The sequence below is a fragment of the Littorina saxatilis genome, linkage group LG12, assembly GCF_037325665.1.
Source record: "Littorina saxatilis isolate snail1 linkage group LG12, US_GU_Lsax_2.0, whole genome shotgun sequence".
NCBI lineage: Eukaryota > Metazoa > Mollusca > Gastropoda > Littorinimorpha > Littorinidae > Littorina > Littorina saxatilis.
In genome coordinates this window covers 39,027,610-39,049,364 of record NC_090256.1, presented here as the reverse complement: position 1 = coordinate 39,049,364, position 21,755 = coordinate 39,027,610, and the positions used below count along the sequence as shown (strand labels likewise).

The following is a 21,755-nucleotide window of genomic DNA, read 5'->3' as shown; positions in this document are numbered from 1 at the left end:
CAACTGGAACGTTGGGACAAACTTCATTGAAATTTAAGCCTCAAAGAGGCGCATATCAACTTGGTTGAGGCGGAACAGTGTAATATCTCAGTAGTATAATATATCTTTGATTTCAATCTTTGATTTTTCTGTGCAGCTGACGCATTTTGACCAACATTCGTAGAAAACATTTTGTTAAAACCACCATCGGAGCTTCGCGTTCATTTGAAGCCGATATAAACGTTTTGCAAGAAAACATTGACGGAGCATTGTGTCCATGGTAGACACGTCTGAACACGGTCGCTGTCATGAACATCCATAGCGGCAGATCTGTCCAGATTAGCTGTCCCTCAAACACATTTTCTATGCTTGGAGCTCCCGCTGCCTCGCCGCACGGTCGAGCTTCTTTCCAAATTTAGCCTCACTGGTTACAGTTAGAGAGCTTTGGGTAAAATAGCATTCTCGCTGGCTTCCTAGGCAAATTTTCTAAAAAGCGGGGAAGTTGGGGGAATCTCATGTCTTTCTGGATGCTCCTTAGAGGCACTGCATGGGGCAGTTTGCCATTCTTTTGTTTATTTTCAATAAAGTAAGTGTTTCATATTTGTTTGTTTGCTTAACGCCCAGCCGACCACGAGGAGCCATATCAGGGCGGTGCTGCTTTGACATTTAACGTGCGCCACACACAAGACAGAAGTCGCAGCACAGGCTTCATGTCTCACCCAGTCACATTATTCTGACACCGGACCAACCAGTCCTAGCACTAACCCCATAATGCCAGACGCCAGGCGGAGCAGCCACTAGATTGCCAATTTTAAAGTCTTAGGTATGACCCGGCCGGGGTTCGAACCCACGACCTCCCGATCACGGGGCCGGGGCGGACGCCTTACCACTAGGCCAACCGTGCCGGTTAGTGTTTCATATGGAGGAAACAGAAAATATTGTACTGATATATATGTTGCATCCAGCTTGAAGATAGAATAAATAATACAAGAAAATACATTAAGTGCAGGCTACACAAACCACCCACACCATACCAACATCAACAACTAACCAATCAAAATGACACGCAAACACACAGCTAGCCCCTCTCTCTCTCTCTCTCTCTCTCGATCTCTCTCCATCTCGGTCAGTCTCTCTCTCACCTCTCTCTCTAAAATTAGCTGAGTATAGATTGTCACCCCAAACCCTATGCCTCCTCTCATCTTTCTTAGCCGGACGAGAGCAATCCGTCTGCGCGAATTCCACTATGAAAGTAAAAGACCGGTGTTATATGGAGTCCCCCAGGGTTCTGTCCTTGGGCCACTTCTTTTCTCTCTGTATATTAACGATCTTCCTTTTAGTGTTAATGATGATTGTGAACTATTTGCTGATGATACGACCATACACACTTCTGATAAAAAAATTAGACAAAGTGTATTTATCATTGCAGAACAGTGTAGATGATCTCATTAATTGGACGAAATATAACCACATGAGTCTTCACCCCCAAAAGACCAAATACATGTTAATTACAACAAGGCAAAAAAGACAAAACATCAAGAATAATCCTCATTCCTTATTAATTGGCAACGATGCAATAGCGGAAGTAGGAGATCACAAAGTTTTGGGAGTAAATATCGATAATATGGACCCATCATGTTAGATCGTTGTGTAAAACCGTGTCGAGGAAAATATATTTGTTGAACAGAATAAAGCACTTTCTTGATCCACACTCAAGGTTATTATTTTATAATGCATACATACAAACCATCACGGATTATTGTTCGACCATCTGGGACTCTGCCAGTGCAAACATTTTAAAACCACTGTACAGTCTACACAGACGAGCACTAAAATCAGTTCTATTAAAACAATCCAGTCTTGTTTTCGACGATTATAAAAAACTTAAGATTTTGCCTTTAAAAGAAAGATTTAAATCAAATAAAGGCGTGCTCCTTCACAAAATCCTTTCCGGCCATGCACCGAGTGCTTTCATTACAAAATTTAAAGCCAAACCAAGCCGAAAATTCAACGTCCCCATTCCGCGGATAGATCTCTTTAAATCCAGTTTAGCTTATTCTGGCAGCGTTTTGTGGAATTCTCTCCCGGAATCAGTTCGAGTCCCAACAAGTCTCAATACTTTCAAAAAACACCTCTCATTACATTTAATGTCAAATTACGAAAAGTCACAGTGATGGAAGACTTCGTTCTGATTATTTTCATATTGATCATATCTGTCCATAAAGCATCAGTGTTTCATAACGCAAGAATGTATGTATAGCCTACAACGTGTATATAGTCATGTGAATAGTTTTTCTGCCTTGCTTATCTTTTGTAATTGTTTTACGTATGTATATATATATATATATATAAATATATATATATATATTTTATATATGTATTCAAGATTAGAATAGTCCCTCTCTGGGCGAGGGCTGGTTGAAAAGAAGCTCGTTTATATTGCTTATGCCACAACCCTCGTAAAATAAAATTTGATTTGATTGATTGATTTGATTTGATTTGATTTGATCTCTCTCTCTCTCTCTCTCTCTCTCTCTCTCTCTCTCTCTCTCTCTCTCTCTCTCTCTCTCTCTCTCTCTCTCTCTCTCTCTCTCTCTCTCTCTCTCTCTCTCTCTCTCTCTTTCTCTGTATTGGTATGTGTCCCGTGGCTCACTCAGTGTCGTCGTACCTGTTTGATGAATGTATATTATTTTGTAATGTAGAGTAATCCCTCATCGGATGAGGGTTGGATGCAAAAAAAATACGATTGTATGCTTACTCCATTACCCTAAACAAAATTAACATCTCTCCTCCTCCCCACCTCTATCCTTAACGGATTATGACTTTATTCAGTTATTCTGCAGAAAAACAGAAATGCTGGAGAAAATCTGGGTTTTTTCTGCAGCATTTCTGCATAATGTCATCTTTCGCGAGAGCAACGTTTTTTTCTGCAGTAAAACAGTTTTACTGCAGTAAAATTGAAATCAAGAATGTTGCAGTAAAACGGTGATGTTGTTTTACTGGAGAAAAACTGTTTACACTTTTTCTTCAGCATTTTGGCATTATTCAGTTATTCTGCAGAAAAAACAGAAATGCTGGAGAAAAACTATCTTTTCTGCAGCATTTCTGCAAAATGTCATCTTTCACCAAAGCAACGGATTTTTCTGCAGCAAAACATTTTACTGCAGTACAATTGAAATCAAGAATGCTGCAGTAAAACGGGGCGACGAATACAAACGCTACTTTACAAGGTCCTTCGTTTTTCTCCAGAAAAACTGTCACAGACTATTCTGAAGAAAAAGTTAATCGCAATAATGCTGCAAAAAACCAAGTAAACATTATGCTTCAGAAAAACTGTTTTACTGCAGTAAAAAAACGTTGCTTCGGCGAAAGATGACATTATGCAGAAATGCTGCAGAAAAGACAGTTTTTCTCCAGCATTTCGGGTTTTCTTCAGAATAACTGAATAATGTCATAATCCGCCAAGAGCCAGTACAAAATGCTGCAGAAAAAATGTAAACAGCAGCACCGTTTTACTGCAGCATTCTTGATTTCAATTTTACTGCAGTAAAATGTTTTGCTGCAGAAACTGAAAAACGCTGCTTCGGCGAAAGATGACATCATGCAGAAATTCTGCAGAAAAGAACGGTTTTTCTCCAGCATTTGTCTTTTCTGCAGAATAACCGAATAAAGTCATAACCCGCCAAGGATACGACTCAAGGCGCACTCAAGACTTGTTGCGGAATATGTATACTTTTAATATATAAAGTATTAAAAAAAAAAAGTATTGGAACACAAAGGATATGCGTTGAATTGCTAAAATGCAGGACTGAAAGGGAAAACGTGTCATTCATTTAGAGAGATAAACAGAGAAAGAGAGAGACTGAGAGGGGAGGTGTATCCTTAGCGGATTATGACTTTATTCAGTTATTCCGTAACAAGTCTTGAGTGCTCCTTGAGTCGCCTTGTGGTAAGATGATATGTGCGCGTTTCGATGAAATTCTCGTATTATTATTAAGTCTTATTTACTCTTTGGCCACATTAGATTAGTCCCTCTTTAGGGCAAGGGCCAAATGTTAAAGAGCAGATCACAGCTTATTCTGTTACTCTCGTAAAGTAAAGAAATCATCTCTTTCCATTCCCTCGACTGAGCACAATACAAAATCCACGAGTCCGCAAACAGGTCAAATTCTCAAAATCAATTGTTTCAGCAACAGGAAGTGCTGGTTAGCTTTAGAACCTTATCGTAGCACGAACGAAATTTACTTGCAAGAAAGACTTTTTAGAACGCACAAGAGGATTACTTCCACACACAGAATGGGTCCAGGGCCCAGATCTCGCTCCAGAAGCCCTGTGATGAAAAGTGAAGTCCGGATGGACGATTCCCGACGCAGAGAACCACGACGAGAACGGTCGCGCTCGAGAGACAGAGTAGACTCCCGAGTAGACAGAGTGGACAGAGTGGATAGGCGAGAACGTTCTCGATCCAGAGAACGAAGAGAGCGAGATGGAAGAGATGATCGCCGCGATGACCGCGGAAAACACAAGCGACCCAGGAGTCGAGAAAGGTAAACGACCAACAAAAATCAAGTCTTAGTTGTTAGTGACATTTTTGGCATGTACATGTACCTAACAAATGGAGCGTACTGAGTCAGCCAAAGATAGTTCTTTTTCAGTTTTTGTAATGAAAACCATGCAGAACTTTACTGTGACAAGTGACATCACCATCATATAGTAAATGAGACTGAGAGTTTTGTGTCTAGAATAACAGTCTGACGAAATCATATAGGTTTATATAAGTCTTAGTCTGATATTGATGTTATAACGCATTATTTAAAGTCACCCTCCGCCTCCCATAATACCCCTGTCACACTAGGGCTGCATCCGCATGGCGTCCAAGAAAAATGAAGAAGGCCAAGGTGCACGCAGTAGGGTCTCCTACAGCGCCGGAGCAACGCGGTGGCATCTCCATTTGACGTGGTGGGGTCGCCAAGAACGCCATGCAACGGCGCGCATTTTGAGCATGCACAAAGTATGCGCTGTCGCTCGGCGTTCTAATATGCGCGTGGTAGGAACGCCGTACCCACGGCGCTCTGAGAAATTTACAACTCCGTGGAAACACGGTACAGTGTGACAGACTGGTTTTAACCATCTGTTTCTGATCACTGAGCTCCCCGAGTTTGTACATGCAGTACAAATGTATACTTCCATTTGAATGCTTACCGCTCAGGAACATCCTGGCTGCTTTCCGTTGAGAATGAGACATTTTTAAAGAATTTATTTCGTGCAGTTAGAAAAGGATGTACTATAAAAGGAATCGGAAGCCTCGTTTTGGCGCTAGTTTAGACCTAACTTTTAAAATCTTAATAATGAATGGACAGCATATGAGACAAACATTCTTAAATCATGAAAGAATTCTGATTTCATCAAGACAAGATCAGTACAATTCGAAGTTTTGAAAGTTTGAAAAAAGGGATCCCGGATGCAGGTCATGCAAGGTCGTGCCAGTTGAATGGTAAGTGTAAAGATGCAGACCTTTCGACTTGATGGCGGGGAAGTAAGCTACCGAAAACCATGCAACTTTCTCTTTTTTTTGGAATGCCAGTCGACTGAGATCTTCAAACATTTGATATTGTTTGTTGTTGTGCCTATGTAGAACGAGTATTGTGCTTAAAAACATACTGCTGCGACAGTACTAAAATCGCATCTCATAAGCTGCATCTTACCATTGCTCAAGCTGACACATTTTCTGCATATCGCTAGTTTCTTTGAAGTCAACCGCTGCCGCTCAGTTCATCATACTTCATGTCACTTGCAGTCGTTTGTTGTATATAATATAAGATTCAGAAGTACATAATAACGTGCTATTGCAGATACAGTCACATTGAAACCTCAAACTGACGACTAAATTCATCACGTCTGTAAAAAAAAGGAAAGTGGGGCCACGATGGGGGGGGGGAGGGGGGGGGGAGTGAATAAACCACAAGAAGTGTTGTATGGTTTAAATATATATACCCATTCAAATGTTCCAATAACCTACAAACTGTCATTTAATGCTGTGAAATGCTATTGCAAGTGTGTTCCATAAGGTTAGATTTGCTTATTTCGTGAAAGATTTTATCGTTCTGTAAACCTCATGTGAGGTGTAGTGGGGCTTTAAGTATTTTTTTATGTATACTAGTACTACTAGAACAGCTAGTAGCTTGTTACTGTTAGTGTTAGCAGTGTTTTTGCTTTTAATGCATGTATCTTATTTGGATTCACCCCCCGCGGGTTAGGGGCAGTCCCATATTGGTTGGGACGAGAAAGAATTTACCCGATGCTACCCAGCATGTCGTGAGAGGCGACTAACGGTTCTGTTTCTCCTTTTACCCTTGTTAAGTGTTTCTTGTATAGAATATAGTCAATGTTTGTAAAGATTTTAGTCAAGCAGTATGTAAGAAATGTTAAGTCCTTTGTACTGGAAACTTGCATTCTCCCAGTAAGGTCATATATTGTACTACGTTGCAAGCCCCTGGAGCAATTTTTTGATTAGTGCTTTTGTGAACAAGAAACAATTAACAAGTGGCTCTATCCCATCTCCCCCCTTTCCCCTATCCCATCTCCCCCCTTTCCCCGTCGCGATATAACCTTGAATGGTTGAAAACGACGTTAAACACCAAATAAAGAAAGAAAGATTATTTGGATTCCAAAGAGTTGGTTACAAAGACATGTAGTAGCCCTGTAATAGACCAGTCGGTCAAGGAGTATCCTCAACTGACCATCATAGGACCATGTTTATTTTGAAATGTTGTCAACAGGAAGAGGAGTCCGGGCAAAGGGGAGCGTCGCCGAAGTCCCGAGAGGTCACAACGCAGTGACGGCAGAGACCGGAAGAGACACAGATCTAGGTCACCACAAGACGACAAGGGGTAAGTTATGGCTGTCTTTACAACCTGGGTTTCCACATCTAAAACTCAAAAAGTATGAAAATATCAAATTACATGTGTGTGAATGCAGATTGAAACATGCATGAGCCAGAGGTTTGTGCATGAGAGAGAGAAAAAGTGTGTGTGGTCTGGCTGTGAGTGTGTGAGAGAGAGAAATACACAGACAGACAGAAAGTATGTTGTGAAACTCTAAACAAAGTGTATTTCATTATCATGAGGCATGACTAAGAATGAGATTTGTCTCTTTTACAGTGTCAAGCATGAGTCCAAGGAAGAAAAGAAAGTTCCACTTTCACTGGAAGAGTTGCTTGCAAAGAAGAAGGCTGAAGAGGAAGCTCTGAGCAAGGTAAGGCAAAGAAGAAAAAACAACAGAAAAGTGTATAGTACTTAGTAGAACCCCCTATTGAGACCCTGGTGTTTCAGATTTTGCTGTTCGTACCACCTGTACATTTTGCTCTTTTGTCTCCTTAAAATGAAAAGATGAAACAACAATGCGAAATGAGTTAGCTCTTGATGTTGCGTGTACACTACATTGGGTGTGCACGTTAAAGATCCCACGATTGACAAAAGGGTCTTTCCTGGCAAAATTGCTTAGGCACAGTTAATAATTGTCTACCTATACCCGTGTGACTTGGAATAATAGGCCGTGAAAGGTAAATATGCGCCGAAATGGCTGCAATCTACTGGCCGTATAAAATTTCATCTCACACGGCATCACTGCAGAGCGCCTAGAACTGTACCCACGGAATATGCGCGATATAAGACTCATTGATTGATTGATTGATTGAGTTAGTGCTTTTGTTTAACAAGGCTGTACACAAAGTGGCTAATGTCTTGCTAGCGGTTTTATTTAAAAAAACCAATTTGTGACCTTCAAACTTTAGGTTTGTGAACTGCATGGTATAATATCTTTTTTAACCTTTCTGTGCTGATGATAGTTTCGTGGCATTTACAGATATATTTTATTAAACAGGAAAACACCTTTGTTGGTAGGAAGAAGGTTTATAGCAGATGAAATCATTTTCTTCACCATCTGTGCAGAGTGGGATTTTTGGCTGAATTAATTTGGCAGGTGACACCTTTGTCAATCAATTAATTAATTCAGCATAAAATTCTCACTGTACACAGGAAGCAGTCAGGCTTTTGATTTTAGTAAGTGTCCAAGTGGAAGCAGGAATAACCAAATCTAATAGATATTACTCGCAAGCAAGACAAGTTAAACTTCAAGAAAGTCAATAGTCCGCCAGAAATGTCATTAGCCCAGGACATACCACACACAAAAATCATGACACAGTGATAGTTTGAATGACTATCAGATTTATTTATACACACAGAATAGCTGAGACACAATCAACAATGGGGTGCAGTCAGCGATGAATAGGCCTTCCAATCTAACGTCTTGTCTGGCTTGTTGCACTCAAATTCTGAGCAATGCATGTTTCACTCAACTTGATATTGTTTTGATATGAGCAATGTTCTTTTTGTTTCTAGATGTTCTTAGAAATATTTGACCCCCAAAACATACCCACCATCTCTTTCCCTATCAAATTCCAACCACGCTCCTCCTTGTTAACATTCACCAGCCAGTTTTCTTTCAACACTTTCTACCCCACCTATGTTGACCAAGTTTTTTTTTAGCCGAGACCAGCTGTGCTGCAGCAGGTCACTCAGAATTGTAGTTACTATGTAGTAACTGTGTATCAACACGCTGGAACGCATGCGTTAGATCGACGTTACAGGAAGCGACTGAAGCTAACAGTCTGAGCGGATATATCCGTACCTGGTCAAATAGAGCCATATGAGTGGGTACGGATATATCCGTACCTGGGAGACAATGAGTTTTAATGTTTGATCTTTTCTCTTTCTTATACTGTTTGTTTTTCTTCTTCTTTTTGGCATCAGTCTTTTTGTATGTGGGTACACCTGATGACATTTATCCTGGTTTGGGATCAGTTGTGAAAGTAGAAGCAGCCAAGCTGCAGCGTAAATGTAACACTGTATGGTCCGATATAGGAGTCTCGCTCTCATTTCACTAGACCATGGCAGTGCTTTGCAGACAACAGAAGTTCTTGCATGTGCAGTATTTATATGACGGGTGTTTTGGCCATCCCTGGGTAGGATGCTCGTACCTCATTTAAAAGCCTGGACAGGTTTGTGGTAGTTTACATGATAAAACAAGAGGCGAAGCCTTCAAGGCTCCCGTAAGAAATCGACAAACGGTAACACAAACTCATTCACTCCGTCACACATACACACACACAGTAAGCATAGGTGACACGGTGCAAGAGTGGGAGACACTAGATCTAGATCTGTCTGTCTGTAGCCTACTTACGGGGACACGACTGCCAGATCGACTGCTCTTTCGACAGCGCTTCCTCGCGCACACACTGGAAACACGCTGTGCAGATCAACCTGTAGGAAATCTCCTTTGGTATCTTCTTTATCTATTTTTCTGGGGCTACGAAACCGAACAATGTGAAATCGTCTTCCCCGAATCGGCGAACTGCAGCTGGGTGAGAACTGTATCTATACCACAATCCTTCACGCGATCTGACTTAACCTTGACCCCTAACCTGGTCTACATACCACACACGACACAAACCAGTCAGCTTTTTTTACCCCTCCCCCCCCCCCCAAAAAAAAACCCCCACCACCCGTTTACTTTGGATACACACTTTAACTACATACGTGCCGATGAAATGTTGATCATTGCTTCAATACTTTGAAGCTGTTGCTTGGATAATAACCAGGTAAAATTAGTATTTCGGTGTTCAGTCAAATGTTAAAGTTTCTATCACACACATACACACGCACAGACAGACAAAAGTTAGCATCGCATAGGCTACACTTACGTGAGCCAAAAAACACAAGAATTGTAGAGTATTGGAACATTTGATTATTGAACAAAACAAAATGTTGCATTTCCTAGTACGTCGACCCAGTGGTCTTCAAACTAGAGAGACACACACTTATGATACAAATAAAGAACTTCTCTTGAAATTGTAGATGAAACTCGCTTGCTAATAAATGTAACGTTTTGTTTTGTCAATAATTAAACGTTCCAATAACCTACAATTCATGTTTTTTTATTCTGAATTTTGGAATGTTGGCGTTAGCAGGCGATCTGTTTTTGGATTATTGGTAGTGTACGTGATCGTTATTGTAGCTGTAATATTTCTGGTTTTCAGCCTAAATTCTTAACGAAAGAGCAGCGAGTGGCCGAGGCGCTGAGAAAGAGACAGGAGCTGGCGGACTCTCAACGACAGAAAATGGACGAAGAGCGCAAGAAACAGATGGACTTCCTCAAGGCCAGCAAAGATTCTATGAGTATGTTGAACTAACAATATATCAGAGAGAGAGATAGAGAAGCCAATTTTTACATTCAGTCAAGTCTTCTTCTTCTTCTTGTTGCCGCTACACGTGGAGACCAGTCCAATTTAGAAATGTAGTGGTCATCTGCAGGGACGCCGCCGTGCCGTACAGCTTATCCTGGATGGGGGTCGGCTCCGGCCATATCTTCCTTCTCAACAACTGGAAGTTCCCGCAGTCTTGTAGGATGTGGTGGGTGTCCTGCTCTGCTTCTCCACAGGGACACATCGGGGATGGCACAACTTTCAGCTTTGAGTGGAGGTGTTTGTTCAGCCTGTTGTGCCCTGTTCGCAGACTAAAGATGGTAACCTGCTCTGGTCTTGTGAGCAGGTGAAGGCTGTCTTTTTGAGCCGGGGTTCGGAACAGGGCTTTAGTGATGGTATTTAGCTCGGCAAGGCTCACGGCGTTGTCTTCTTGTTCTTTTCTTGCACCGGATTTTGCCAGGTCATCGGCTTTCTCATTTCCCTCTATGCCGCAGTGTGAGGGGATCCACTGAAGCACTGTCCGTAGGCTCTTGATGTTGTTGAGGGCCTTCTTCAATGAGGGTTGACTGTCACTGTTATAGGCTTGCAGCACAGATAGGGCGTCTGTTAGGAAGACGACATTTGTGTTGTGGTCTGCTCTTGTCGCAATGGTGTGTGCTGCCTGAATGAGAGCGTATACCTCTGCCTTGTAGTTGGTGCAGTAAAGGCCGGTCGGAAGCGTCTCTTCCGTCCGTTCTCCACCGGGGTATTGGATGTGGACCCCAGCTCCTCCACTTTTGACGGCATTTGTGGCTGAGCCGTCCGTATACACCCGGATCCAGGCATCATCAGGGTATCTTTCCTCAAGCGTTGCCAACGTCAGGGCTTTCAAGGCTTGGTCGCTATGTTCACCTTTGTTGTTGATGTGGGGTATTGTTGTTTGGACAGTGACAGTTTCTTCTCTATCTTCCCAAGGTGGGGCGTTGAGGGAAAAGGAGATGGGAATGACCTGGTTAGGGAGGGTTTCTTGATGCTTCCTGTTCAGTGCTCTGGCCTCCACAGCAAAGCTTGATCTTTTTAGTCTGCCTGATGATAGCGTTTGGAGCCTTTCTTTCATTGGGTGGTTCTCTGAGCATCTGAATTTGTTGGCCTGAAGCATTGCCTTCTGCTCTCTTCTCTTGGCAAGTGGTGGGATGCTAGATGTTTCTTCCATCTTCACTATAGGTGTTGTCTTCATGGCACCTGTGATTAGTCGAAGTGCCTGGTTTTGGACTTTGTCCAGGGTCTGTAGATGCGTCTTCGCAGCTGTCATCCAAGAGTTGGACCCGTACTCGAGGTGTGGTCTTACAGTACCTTGGTAAACTGATTTCAGAATCTTGTCAGTTGCGCCCCATGTAGTTCCTGCCAGTTTCCTTAAGATGTTGAGCTTCCTTCTGGCTTTTCCCTCTGCCTGGTTGATGTGAGGTTTCCAGGTCATTTTCTTGTCAAAGGTGACACCAAGGTACGTCTGTTGGTCTTCGTACTTTAGTGTAGTATTTCCCAGGGTAAGTTTTCCAGGTTTGGCTTTTGTTGACAGTGTGAAAAGAGTGGCGGTTGACTTCTCCCTGTTGATTGTTACGCACCAGCTTTCAGCCCATGCTGCAACACTCTCTAGGGCGATCTGTATTCTGTATGTTGCTGTGGTTGCATACTCCTCGCTGCACCAGAGTACCAGGTCGTCTGCGTAAAGCGCTGCGTGGACACCTCTTGGTAGTTCTGCTACAATGTCGTTGATGAAGAGTATGAACAAAGAGGGGGAGAGGACGCCTCCCTGGGGAACTCCCTGCCTCAGTAACACCTTCTGGCCACAGCGACCATTTACCGACACTCTGGCTCTTCGGTTGTGAAGGTAGGACTTGGTCCACTGGAACATGTTGCCTCTGATGCCACACCGTAGGAGTTTTACTTGAAGACCATCCTTCCAGACCTTGTCGAATGCCTTCTGTAGATCAATAAACACTGCCAGGACAGCCTTCTTGGCCTGAAAAGCATCCTCTATGACCTGTGAGAGGTGGGTCGTTTGATCTTCTGTGCTTCTGTACTGTCTGAAGCCAGCTTGCTCTGGGGCAATGATGCTCTGTGTCTCCAGGTAGAGTTGTAGGCGCTGATTGATGATGCGCTCCATGGTCTTACAGACACAACTTGTTAAGCTGATGGGACGGTAGCTTTGGGCTTTGCTTTTGTTTTTGCCACGTTTGAGGATGGGAATCATTGTGGCTTCTCTCCAGCACTGGGGTACCTGGCCTTGCTTCCAGCTGAGGTTGTATATATCTAGTAGCTTCTGAAGCGCGGTGTTTCCTAGACGTTGAAGCATTTCGTTTGTGATGTTGTCAGGTCCTGGAGACTTCTTTTTCTTCAACTTCCTGATGGCCTTCTTCATTTCTGCCAGGCTGATGTCAGTATGCATGGCGTCTGGTACCTCATTTTCTCCTGCTGTTCTTTCCTTCTCTTCCTGTCGTATCTCTTTCTGGCGGTGCTGGGGTATGGTGGTATTACTTTCTGCTGCATATGCTGTTGCAAAATTGTTGGCGGCAGCCCTTCCTGTAAGAGTGTTTCCTTCATTTTCCAGGGTGATCTTCTGGCCTTTGGTGCTTTCGTCGTTCGGGGCCTTTGTCAGTTTCCAAAGCTTTGTTGTGTCTTTCTCCATGTTGAGGCTTGCTGTTTTCTCTCTCCAACTTCTTCTTTTGCTCTCCAGCTTGGTTCGCAAGAACTTTGCTTTTCTTTCTTGGAGCTTGATGTTGTTCTCCTGGCTGGGGTTGGTTTCAGCCTCTCTTCTTGCTTCTGTCAGAGCATCATGCGCCTTCTGCAGCTCACTTGTCCAGTAAGGGGTGTAGTCTTTTCTTGCGCCATTGGGTATGCACTCCTTGGCTGCCTGGGAAATACTGTTGTTGAAGTCTTTGACTACATTGTTGATGTTCCTATCTGTAACTTCTATGCCCTTTGTCAGCTCGTTGGTGCGTACGCTGAACAAGCCCCACTGGGCCTTTTTGTAGTTCCATCGCGGGTGTTGCGAGTGTTCTGGTGCTTTAGCACGCATGGTAAGGACGACTGGGCGATGGTCACTACCTCCGAGCTGTTCTTCTACCTTTCTGCTGATCTTTCTGTGGATGTCATCGGTGCAGAAGGCCAGGTCTGGAGTTGTGGTGGTGTGCCAGCGGCGCGAGTAGAAGGTATGTGTGTCAGTGGGGTCATTTGCAAGGATAAGGTGGTGTTCATCTTGCCAGGCTTCAACTTCTTCTCCTCTGTTGTCCATGTTGCTGTATCCCCAACTCTGGGACCGGCTGTTGAGGTCTCCAGCGATGAGGAAGCCGCTGTCTGGGACCTGGATAGTGTCAAGGGACAGCATCTTGTCATCGGGGCAATAGTAGTTGACGATGTTAAATGTGCTGTCTTGGATAATGACCTTGACTTCTATGTACTCAGCTTCGCCTGTAAGTTTCTTGACTTCAGTGGCGTTGATGTTGTTTCTCACCAGTGTCATCACTCCTCCCTTTGCTCTCCCTTTCCGTCCATTTGAAAACACCTGGTAGCCTCTGATCTTGAACGGCTTCCCCTCTTGCAGGTGTGTTTCCTGTAAGCAGCAGATGTTGATACTGTTCTTATGAAGAAAGTGTTCGAGTTCTTCCTTCTTGTTGCTGACCCCTTCTGCATTCCATTGCATGATGTTGATGTCAGGGGTCTCCTTGACCTTGCTTGGTTTTTGGCCAGTTGCTCTCCTTGCTCGTCCCCTGGCTCCACAGGACAAGACGAAGGGACCTCCAGTAGCTGAGGGTGGGCTCCTTTGAGGCACGGAGCCCGGCGCTGCACCTGCCTGGGGGGTCCTCACAGGGCGAGCACCATTTATTCAGTCAAGTAATGACTGAATGTTTTACTTGACTGAATGTTTTAACGAGAACTGAGAGAAAGGTTTGTCTCCCTAGGTATGGGTGTGTGTGTGTCTGTCAAGAATGCTGAAGCATGATTAATCATTCAGTCAAGTGTGGAAGCCAGGTGTTATTTTTTAATCAGAAAAGATCCAAGGGCTACAGTGCATGGATATGTCTTGATGGATTGTGTGTGTGTGTATGTGTGTTAATGAGAGACTTCCTCATAGACAAGCAATATTCCTTGTCTTTCACCACACTGGGCTGAAATGATGTTTTTAAGCCAACTGATACAGCAATTAGTAGAAATCTGTTTGTTTTTTCTCCCTTTCCCTCAAGCTCAATTTGACCCGTTCAAACTTCTTATTTAGGTTAACTTCAAATGTAAATCAGGGGTGAGTTTTGGCGCTCGCCCGCTCGCCAGCGGCGACTTCAAATCGCGTCGGGCGAGTTCGAAATTCCTCTGAAATCGCCCGCCGGGCGGGTTCAAATGTTGCTGAAGTACAAAGTCGTTAGGCAACGTAGTCAATCGGAACGGCCGGCGAACAAATATCTCTGCGGGCGATCTCAAAATCTGTCACTTCTCTACTGCCCACTCATCCCCCCCCCCTTCCCCCACCCCCACTTTGAGGACTCAGGACTACCATCAATCAATGTCAGACACATTGGCTAGACAGCTACCCCCCTCCGCCTCACTTGACCGTGTCATCATCCCTCCAGTGCCACGAGCCGCTGGCGATTGCATCAGCAGTCAAAATAGTTAAACCCCCCCTCCGTCCCCCCTCTTTGCGCTATTCACTTCACCCCCTCTCTGATCTTATCCTGCGCTCACCAATCCTTCAGAGACTTTCACATGTTGTAAAACAGTTTCCTCTCAGATAAAAACTCGGTCATTGACCCCGAGTAAGAAGGTCAGTGTCTCGACAGGCAGCTGTGTTCACATTGCAAGTAACGGTCATTGACCCAGGTCTCAAGGCCAACCAGCTTTTACAATGCATCTGCCTTTGATCTGACCACCCATCCAGAGCAAACATATTCCCCCTAGCCCTCTGTATTTTTCCTTTGATGTGCCTGCTATGTACCACTGATCCAGTTTCTGGGAAATGTATATAATTATGTCATTGACTGCAGGGATACTCATTGAGACCGTTTTCCCAAATATGTTAACACCAGCTTTGCTGACCAACTTAGTACAAGTAGTGACAGTACTACTGCTGTCAATTATTTCCCTTCAACTAAGGAAGTAAAAAAAAAAAACCCAGATCCACTATATGTAATAAAGAAGAAAAGACAGACCTTCAACAATAGGACAAGGGATGCAACTCTGCTGAATCAAAAGCATAAAGATCACCTGTGAACAATTCTAGGATCAGGAAATCTGAACATCTGTTTGTTTTCATTAGGAAATAGAAATGAAATGTAATGCTTTTGATTAAATAACATATTCTTACTACAACTCACATAAATAGCATTAACTTCAGTTTGATGCGTTAGACATTGAAGCACTGACCCTGGTAACAGGGGGAGATAACTCCCAAAACAAAACAAACCCTTGACAACGGGTCCCGGGAGTTACCTCCCCCCACCGGCTGCCCGCGCATGCGCTGGACATACTGCCGGTATAGTCATTCCCTTCTTCAACACGCTAGCGGATAGACGTGTTTGCACTCTGGCTGTTTTCTTCAGCCGCTGGCCTGCCACGGTAGGCCGTTGACCCTTTGAAGTCTGAACGCTTCTTGCCTCTGCTACGGTGAGATCTTTCTTGTTTATCTTGTTTTGCCTTGCCGCCATTTGCAAAGTGTATTTTGTTGGGGAACTTGACTCTAACTTGGAGTTTCTTGTTCTTCTCAACTTGGCTTATAACGGTCGGGGCACTGTTAGTTGGTGCCGGCCGCCATTTGCATTTTGTAATTGTTGTTGAAAATTTGCACTTCGTCTTACGAAGTTTATCTGTTCGTCAACTTGGCGCTTTCAGGTAGGAACACCGTCGTTTAGGTGCCTGCCTTCTTTTGCTTTATTATTTTTGGGTTGTGAAACTTTTTGCTCCGATTTCTGGGGTTTTTTGTTGTCTCAACCTGCTGTAGGCAGAGCGCTGTGTTACAAGCGCATGCCGCCATTTGCATTTTGTTTTGTCTGCCGGTTGTGGAACTTTTGACTCCGATTTCTGGAGTTTTTTGTTGCTTCAACCTAGTGTAGGCAGTGCCCGGTGTTACGGGTGCATGCCGCCATTTGCATTTTAGAATTTTGTAATTATTTTTGCGAAATTTTCTCGTTGTGACTTGTCATTTCGATGGCGGACAAGGGTAAGAGCTCTGCCAGGCAGGTACCGGTGGGTTCGCCGCTGGGCAGTTCTGGGTCTGCGTCTTCGTCTAAAAGTAAATCCAAGAAGTCGCGTTCGAAAGATAAGGTTTCACCGGTGAAACGACCTCTGGTCAGCGTTTTCGATCCGGTTAGCGAGGAGTCGTTGCGTGTTTCGATCGATCCTCCTGCTAGCATGCCTGTTTTGTCGCCGCAGGAGAAAGAGGCCCAGGCGGTCTCGCGCGATGAATTGTTTGCTCTTTTTTCTACTTTCAAGGATCAAATGAGGGAGATGCTGGCAACTGACAGGGGTGTGTCTTACTCCACCATTCCGGCTTTGCCTCCAGGGGTTGGCAACGCGAGGTCGCATAGGGGTGGCAGCCGTTCTCGCCCCTACAATAAGAGGCCTTCCTTCGGGAAGAAGGGGTCAGGTGGCAAACCTAACCCCCAATGAAGGCTCCCCGATCCAGCCACTCCCCTAGCCCCTACCCCTTTGGTAGCGGGCGGCCTCTCAAGGGCCGTTCCAGCTTGGTTGGCTCTTACGAGCAACCCTTGGGTTACGGGAGTGGTTCGATCGGGGTTCCGGTTGCTCTGGTTGGAGGACAAGGCCCCTCTAACCAGGACAACACCCAGGTTCAAGTTCCCCGCCGATCTAGAGGCTTGTGCCGTTATCCAGGCGGAGGTTCTACTGCTCTTGCAGAAGCAAGCGGTAGAAGAGGTCATCGATCGTCGATCCCCTGGCTTTTACGGGAGACTGTTTGTCGTCCCGAAAGCGTCAGGGGGTTGGCGACCGGTGTTGGATCTGTCTCCCTTGAACGGCTTTCTCCGGAAAGTTCCGTTCAAGATGGAGACTCCAGCGTCTGTCAGGGAGGCCCTTCGTCCGTCGGACTGGGTCACTTCCATCGACCTGACAGACGCGTACTTCCATATTCTGATGCACAGGTCAGATCGAAAGTGGCTGCGGTTCCTGTGGGGCGACAGGGTGTTCCAGTTCAGGGCGCTGCCGTTCGGGCTTTCTTTAGCACCCTGGATTTTCACCATGATAGTGCGCCAGCTTTGCGCGTTAGTGCGCCAGAAAGGGATTCGTCTCAGAGTTTATCTGGACGACTGGTTGATTCTGAGTCAACAAGAGTCCCTGTGCGGGCAGCACACCCAGATAGTCTTGCAGACTGCGAGAGACTTAGGTTTCTTCGTGAACCAAGGGAAGTCCGACTTGGTTCCCTCTCAGGAGTTCACGTATCTGGGCATGGTGTTCGACACCCGAGCTTGGACTGTGCGTCCCGCCCAGCGGAGGATAGACAAGCTGCAGGATCTGGTCAGGTCTCTGTCAAGCCTCCGCCACGCGCCTGTCAGGGTGTTGGCGTCACTCCAGGGCCAGATGGAGTCGATGTCTACCCTGATTCCTCTGGGCAGAGTTCACAAACGCCCGTTTCAGGCGTTTCTGAACTCTGCCTGGGATCCAGCCTCGCAAGGTTGGAATCTGTCTCTTCCCCTTCAGGGATGGTTCCTGGAGTCAACAAGGCAGTGGTTGGATTCGGCCTGGCTGACTCAGGGCGTTCCGATTTCCTTGCCCCCTCCGGAGTTGCATCTTTTTACCGATGCTTCCCTTCAGGGTTGGGGAGCTCATCTGGAGGGGAACACAGCTTCCGGTCTTTGGGACCAGAATCAGAAGTCGTTGCATATCAACATTCTGGAGTTGGAAGCAGTGCGCCTGGCAAGCATGTGTTGATCCACACGGACAACACCACTGTGGCCGCGTACCTGAACAAGCAGGGGGGTACGCGCTCGCTGGTTCTGTCCAACAGAGCTTGCGAGATTCTCGCTTGGGCGTTCCTTCAGGGGATTGTGATTTCTGCGAAGTACCTTCCGGGGTGCCTGAACATCTTGGCAGATTCACTCAGTCGCACTTCGCAGATTCTGCACTCGGAGTGGACTATCGCACACCAAGCACTGAGGCGTCTGTGGACGCAGGTAGACAAACCCCTCGTGGATCTGTTTGCCACCCGGTTCTCTCGGCGTCTCCCAGTCTTCGTGTCTCCAGTGCCGGACCCGGAGGCTTGGGAGGTCAACGCCATGGGAATAGACTGGAAGGATCTGATAGCTTATGCCTTCCCTCCCATTCCGTTGCTGGGCAAGGTACTGAGAAAGGCGGACTTGGAGAAGCCAAGGCTGGTTCTCATAGCGCCGTTGTGGCCGAGCCAGGCGTGGTTTCCGGACCTTCTTCGTCTAGCCGACGGTCCACCCATTCCTCTCGATCTTCGAGAGGGGTAGCTTCTGCAACCGAGGTCGGGGATCCCTCACAGGGACCCTCATCTCCTGGCTCTACACGCTTGGGTTCTGTCAGGAGAGCGTTGAGGCGCTCGGGGGCGTCAGACCTCACTCTGACATTGGTGCAGAAGGCGCATAGAAGATCTACTTCTGCTGTTTATTCGTCCCATTGGGCTGCTTGGGCCCAGTGGTGTCGTCTTAACGGTGTTAACCCGTTGTCTCCACGTACTATGCAGGTTGCAAATCATTTGGCTTGGCTGTCCTCCCAAGGTCGGACGGCGTCTACCCTCCGGGTACGTCGTTCTGCCATTTCCACTACCCTCAAGCAGTTGGGACGCTCTATTACCCTGGACGGGGTGATCGCAAGCGTCATTAAAGGTGCCGCTCTTAGCTCTGCTTCACGCAGAACGTCTGTCCCAGCCTGGGATCTCTTACTTGTACTGGAATTTTTGCGCTCCTCGGTTTTCGAACCTTTGAAAGAGGCTAGTCTGTCTAACCTTACTAAGAAGACTCTCCTCCTTATTTTGCTCGCGTCAGCGCGTCGGGGAAGCGAGGTTCACGCTCTTTCCGGACTTAATCAGGATATTTCTTTCGAAAAAGATGGCTCGGTTATCTTGCGTTTTTCGCCTGTGTTTTTAGCAAAGAATCAAAAACCTAACCAGCCGTCTCCTGTTGTGAACATACAGTCGCTGCGTTCTATTTTACCGCGCGGTGACCCTGACCTCTTGAACTGCCCGGTCCGGGCTCTGCGGGCTTACCTGTCTCGCACGGCTCCGTTAAGAGCTTCATCTCAGAAATTGCTTTTCATCTCGTTAAACGTAGCCAGGGATAAGGATATTGTTAAGACGACTTTGGCGAGATGGTCTGCCGGGCTTATAAGGCAAGCATATGAGTGGTGGCAGACACAGGGGGGGGGACGCTCCGTTCTCCCATTACGGTCGCCTCGTACGCATGAGGCGAGAGCCTGGGCCGCCTCTCTAGCGGTCTTGCGCTCAGGCAGGATGACTGAAGTGCTCAGAGCAGCATACTGGAAGTCTGAAGACGTTTTCATAAACTTTTATCTACGTGATATTGCCAGCACTAGGCAAGATGGCTCGAGCTGTTTGCCTGCCATGGTGGCAGCTGGCCAGGTTCTACCGAAGGTTTAGGTGAGTTTCCCGCCGCCTTGTGTAGCAATCTGCTATTTATGTGAGTTGTAGTAAGAATATGTTATTTAATCGAAAATTTCTTATCAAATTTTCATTTAAATAATATACTTACCAACTCACATACTTAATGCCCTCCCTACCTACCCCGCTTTGTGTGGTTTAAGGTGGTGTTTCAGTGGGAATGACTATACCGGCAGTATGTCCAGCGCATGCGCGGGCAGCCGGTGGGGGGAGGTAACTCCCGGGACCCGTTGTCAAGGGTTTGTTTTGTTTTGGGAGTTATCTCCCCCTGTTACCAGGGTCAGTGCTTCAATGTCTAACGCATCAAACTGAAGTTAATGCTATTTATGTGAGTTGGTAAGTATATTAATTAAATGAAAATTTGATAAGAAATTTTCGATTATTTATGACTTAAGCTGTGGTAAATTTGGCTGGTATGCAACTTTTACAGTAATATTAATAACACAGACATAAAGAAAAAGAAACAAAACAAGAAAGCAACTTAGAAAATGTTTTGTTTGTAGTCAGCTTTTTATACTTGGTTTTATACAACAAAAAACATAATTTAAATTAAAAAAAAAAGCTGATTTACTCTTTTGTAGTGTGTGTTTATGTGGTAAGTAAAGTTCCATAGTAAATTACTTTGTAAATTGTGTGGTAGGGGTACATAAAGGGGGTAACTTTTTAGTGAGGTTTAGTGTGTGATTGTGTGACAGGGTGTGAATGTGGTTTTGATTTCTTGTTTCTTTGTGGCGGCTTTTATTTTAAATTCTTTATTAAAACAAGGTTAATTATCATTATATTAAAACATAGCATTTTAGTCATCAAGTTTTCTGTGTGTTTGTGGTAGTTATTAATCGTGCAAATCCACATGTATGCATTATAAGTATGAATGTACGTCTTTTGTGTATGTGGTTAGCAAGCGACGAGCCGCTGGGGCGGTTGTAAGAAATCCCGGCAAGTTGGGGGCCGGTTGGGATTTGGGGGGGCCGGTTCAATTTTTGACTTACCGGCCCCCCTGGCCGGTAGCAAAAAAAGTTAAGGTACACCCCTGGTAAATTGTAATGCAGAATGAAAAATTAAAACTCTAAACTTTAGCCAACTGACGAAAAATACTGTATGATTTAGTGCTTTGGATGCACATTTTTAAAGAGGCGAGATAAGTCATTGTACATACTGGCGTTCTTTACAATATGATTTGCAATGAAACTCCTTTAATTCTTCTAAATTTCTGCTTCTTTTCATTTTTTCAGTGGATGACTTTGATCGAGACAGACGATATAGACCTGATCGGAGAGAAAGAGATGTACAGAGGGAAGACGACAAAGGTGAAAAACGCTCAGAGAAGGACCAGGAAAAGGAAGCAGCAGCTATCAAGGTAGGAAACCATTCAATTTTGAAGCTAGAGCTATAAAACTTTACACTCTTCCAGGGTTTGATGACCTCCAGATATGATCCAAGTCTGGTTGACCCTCCGCACATTTTATGGGCATAGGTCAAGTTTGGGTTATAAAAAAAAAGTTAAAATAAGTATTTTCTTAAATGTTTTTGAAGCTAGAGCAGGGATTGGCTTGGGTTTTGTCCACTATAGGTCCATTGACTTACTCGGCCATGAATCAACCAGTCATTTTGAAAATCAATCAGTCAACAACAAAAAATAGCTTGTTTGCCGCCCCGGGACCGCACATTATGCATTACAGCAGTGAGGAGAAACTTATTACAGTTACAGAGCTGTTGTGAGAATTGTTTAAATGGAGGAAAAAAACAGTGAAGAATAAAGAATCATAAAGATCAAAAACCAATAGTTGCAATATTTTGGTTTATGCAACCTTCTTCTGGCAGAATTTCAGAAGACTGAAGGCACAATGTCTTGAAGAGGTTGTTTAATTTCATGAAGATCATGTACAGTAAATTGGGGGG

General features: G+C 45.0%; 1 protein-coding gene across 1 annotated transcript in view; it reads left to right on the top strand.

Moving 5' to 3' along the window:
• Nucleotides 1-4,182: 4,182 nt before the first annotated feature.
• Nucleotides 4,183-21,755, top strand: part of LOC138981895 (probable ATP-dependent RNA helicase DDX23) — a 38,663-nt gene continuing 21,090 nt past the window's right edge. Inside the window, exons 1-5 of the mRNA XM_070355038.1 lie at nt 4,183-4,526; nt 6,759-6,869; nt 7,140-7,233; nt 10,076-10,214; nt 21,089-21,213. Of these exons, the coding sequence (XP_070211139.1) occupies nt 4,276-4,526; nt 6,759-6,869; nt 7,140-7,233; nt 10,076-10,214; nt 21,089-21,213 (720 nt within the window). The 5' untranslated portion in view covers nt 4,183-4,275. The remainder of the gene's footprint in view (nt 4,527-6,758; nt 6,870-7,139; nt 7,234-10,075; nt 10,215-21,088; nt 21,214-21,755) is intronic.